At 37.9% G+C, this 3740-nt stretch overlaps 1 protein-coding gene across 1 annotated transcript; it reads right to left on the bottom strand.

Moving 5' to 3' along the window:
- Positions 1-1103: 1103 nt before the first annotated feature.
- Positions 1104-3740, bottom strand: OTOR (otoraplin). The gene is made up of 4 exons (XM_007115217.1): positions 3590-3740; positions 3084-3223; positions 2049-2159; positions 1104-1197 (listed from the first exon to the last, which is right to left on the bottom strand). Exons 1-4 carry the CDS (start codon positions 3702-3704, stop codon positions 1174-1176), a joined length of 390 nt encoding a protein of 129 aa, XP_007115279.1. The 5' UTR covers positions 3705-3740; the 3' UTR covers positions 1104-1173.

The raw sequence follows: 3740 nt of genomic DNA, 5'->3' as shown, positions 1-3740 counted from the left end.
CCCACCTCCCAGACTTTCTATTCCTCAAGGTGAAAGTGTTTTAAAAAAATTTTTTTTAACTCAGAAATTGTGAAAAAAATTTTGAGTGTAGTACAGGCATTTTAACATGTTACATTACATGTAAACAAACAAAACTCATGACTACATCAAAAGGATTACATTAGTAATACACAATCAAAGCCGATTTCCAGATAAATGTAGAAAAACTTGTGGGTCCATCAGGACCACCAAACATGTATTCCCTCACCAGATTTCTTAACACATCACCCTTGACTGGGGGAATTTGCACAGGAAGAGGAAATTCGAAGTTGAAATAGAAGTGGAGAAAATAACCCATAGACTTTTTTTTCTGTATATTTCGACTTGAAGATTGAATAATATCCAGTAACAGCACATAATAAGGGGAAACTATTCCACTGCAAATATTTCATAAAGCACCCCACCACCACTTACTAAAGTTTAAATTTTTTAACTTATTAAATTTAAAATTATTTAAAATTTGGGGAGAGGTAAGTTGATCATTTAGGAGGTAAAATGATTCAACTGAAATAATTTGTGAGACATTTTTTTAAAGAGAAATTTAGAGGCATAGTCCAAACATCTATGAGTCCAAACAGCTCTTTTTCTTCCCCAACATCTTCACATCCCAAAGGCATCAAATATTAAAAGTAACAACAATCCTAGAGTACTCCTTGATGACATAGCCCCTTTGGGTACATTATAATACTCCAACTGGCCAGAGAGACAAATAAGTAGAAAACATCATGTCCAAAGAAAAGACCTATGACCTAAGTTTATATGGGGCTCCAAAGAGCTTGGAAGAATTACTATTTAGAAATAACTGTAAATGAACTATCTTCTATATGATCCCTGTGTAAGAGAAGATTCTCTAGGCTGAAAAATAATTCTCTACTTTCAATTCATCCACTTAGCCAAAGGTCACCCTGTCCCAGTGGGTGGTTAGACCAGGCTCGGAGAACACCCCCTCCCCCCTGCCCTTTCCCCCTCCTTCCTCTCCCCTCCTGCCTTGCCCTCCCCTTTATCTGCCATCTCCAGCCCCAAGCGAAATCCTTGAAACAAAAGTCAGAAATTAGGGACATGTATTTTTTGGTTATTTTTGCTTTTTTCTTTGTTTTTGGTGTTTCCTTTCTATCTGCAAATTTGTCTAACTTCTTACTCGCAGAAGAAGTCAATATCCTGGAAAAAAACAAAAGCAAAAAAAGATTGAGCTGAGCATGCAGGGCCAGAAAACAGATGTAGATTCTTTACTTCAAATCATATGTAATCAAAGGGAAATTTGGATTTAAAATAAGCAAAGTCTGAGCCCCAAAGAGTATGACACAAGTATTACTTTAAGTCAAAAACTACTTAAAGTGAAGATTCTCAAATACACTTTTAATTTATGGTTATTTGACACATTCAGGCTCAATGCTAAGACATGATGACAAGTGAGTCGCATTTATGTAGGTTGGGCAATGTTTTGAAGTTATTTTGCACAGCAGTTAGCTCCAGGAGAACCGTTTCAAAACAACCACCTTGCAAAGTAGCTCAAAGGGGATCTTTTCTTTCTGTTCTGGGTATACAAGACCCCAGGGCATTAGGAAGAGTACAATTTTTTTTTTTCATGCATAAGTAGAGTCTATCTATCACAAAAGTAGGCATTCAAAAATTTTCCAGAATGTTTTGATTTTGTTAAATACAGGTGCTGATATTTTTTTCTCAGCCCAAGTCTTTAGTCAACAAGTGTACCCATCAGTAAGAGTCAGTTAATATCATGTTGGTTTCTTTCTTTGTGACACGGAGCCCTTTCCAGCATAACTTGCATCTAAAACAAAGGGGGTTGGTAGAGAAATTTCACTAACCTTTCAACGTTGATAGTAAGTATAAATACTCTCCCAAATCTCGTTGTCTAGAGATGTCACCACTGAAAGTGTCAGGGGGCTTTGCTTGATGCACCTTGTAAGTTGCATGATGCCTTATTCACACCTGCCTACATCTACATTACCTTGAGATCTGAGTCCTTCCCTGGCACCCCCAGAGACGCTTACCGTGGTGGGAACTTCCTTGGTGGCTTCTTGGTACACATGTTGCTCCTGGACCAAGTTGCTGGGGAAATAACCCACAGTTCCCATCTCGTCCTCAGGTTGATCGCCATAAACCTGAGTGCCCAGAAGTGTGAGGGGAAAGCTGATGTGAGTCCTCTTTTGGAAACCCTCAGGCATCCTCTTTGCTATCCATGAGAATTGCATTAACTGCCTATGCTTTGCTTCTCAGTCTGGATTCTGGGGGGCTCAGGCCCAAATTTGAAGTTTGCTCACAGCAACTAAGTCAACCCACAGAAATTGTGTGTGTGTTCTTTTGTGGCCTAATCTTACTGGTCTCCCTACTTTAGCATTTCTCTATGCAATCTTGTGAGCTGCCTGAAATCTTTTTTGGAACCCATAAATAAAGTCTGTACCTTTTTAAAAAAGGTAAACAGACACTGTTATTTTAAAGGACTTTTAAAGGACCCTCTCTATTTTTAAAAATTCAAATGAACAGTTCTGAAGTGAATCTAAGATTTAATTCTTTATTACTTGAGAATTTATCTCTGGAGTTGGAACTGCAGCTGCAGTGGAGGACAGTCAATCAATCCGGCTCCATTCCTCCCTAGGGCCCACCCCTGCATGTTTTAACTGAAGAAAGCAGATTCTTTGGAATTAAAGACGGTGCTAAAGTTTCCTTAAAAATATTGAAACGTAGCCTGACTGCCAGTACACATGCCTTTTACTTGGCAAATCCACTCAAATATTTTTGAATAAGTTTCAGACTCTTTGGGATGTTCAAGCCCCCGTGTGTTTGACTAGATTTCTTGCCAAACCATCAAATAAACCTACATTTGGTTTTGTTACGAAATTTTCTTTGTTTCTTCAAAATGCAATAAAAGCAAATATATATGAATTTTTGCACTTGTACCCACGGCATCTATATTGTTCTTAACAGCTAGTTTTAAATATTAAAAGGCATTGCAGATAGGTAACAGAGGAAAAATTAAGAGCAACGTATGTCAAGATGTGTACATATTTTAAATAATCTCGTCTTACACTGCCAGCCCAAAATTCTCCAGCTTCATTTTCTTTTACCAGCTTTGAGTAAACATAGATCCACTGCCCTTTTTTAACGTTAATGAATCTGCAGTCTGGGGCACTGTAATCTTCTTGAGCTCGGGCCAGAGAAATAGTATCTGGAAGAAAAAAACACTGAAATGTTTATCTAGAAGAAAAAAACATTGGCTCCTGGATTTTATCACAGCAAAAAGGCAGACCATATAAGAAAACTAGGAAATCAGAGTGACTAATACCTCCGAATTTATAGCTCATGTTCAGTTCCAGAAGATAACTAAGGTATTAAAGCAGCACCCATCCGAATCTTAGCCAAGTGAATTCTTCATGGTAAGACACAAAAGGCACAGACCAGGAGAAACAATGCTAATCACATGCACATTAGAGAAAATTCACTTACAAGTACAATTAGATTTTATGCTATTGTTGCATATTTCTTTTTTGATTATATAATAGAAAGGTAATGAAAGGCATTAAAAAGTCCTTACAGACACACTCGTCATCTGCACACAGCTTCCTGGAAGCAAGTCTGTCCATAAATATTCCATGCACGGCACATACGGCCACAAGACCTGGGAGGAAAAGTAACAACAGTCTTGCCATCTTCCTTTTTTGCTGTTTTTCCTTTTGCCCTTTGAG

The sequence above is a fragment of the Physeter macrocephalus genome, chromosome 14, assembly GCF_002837175.3.
Source record: "Physeter macrocephalus isolate SW-GA chromosome 14, ASM283717v5, whole genome shotgun sequence".
Lineage (NCBI taxonomy): Eukaryota > Metazoa > Chordata > Mammalia > Artiodactyla > Physeteridae > Physeter > Physeter macrocephalus.
The sequence above is the reverse complement of the archived record's forward strand: the minus strand, read 5'-3'. Positions and strand labels throughout refer to the sequence as shown.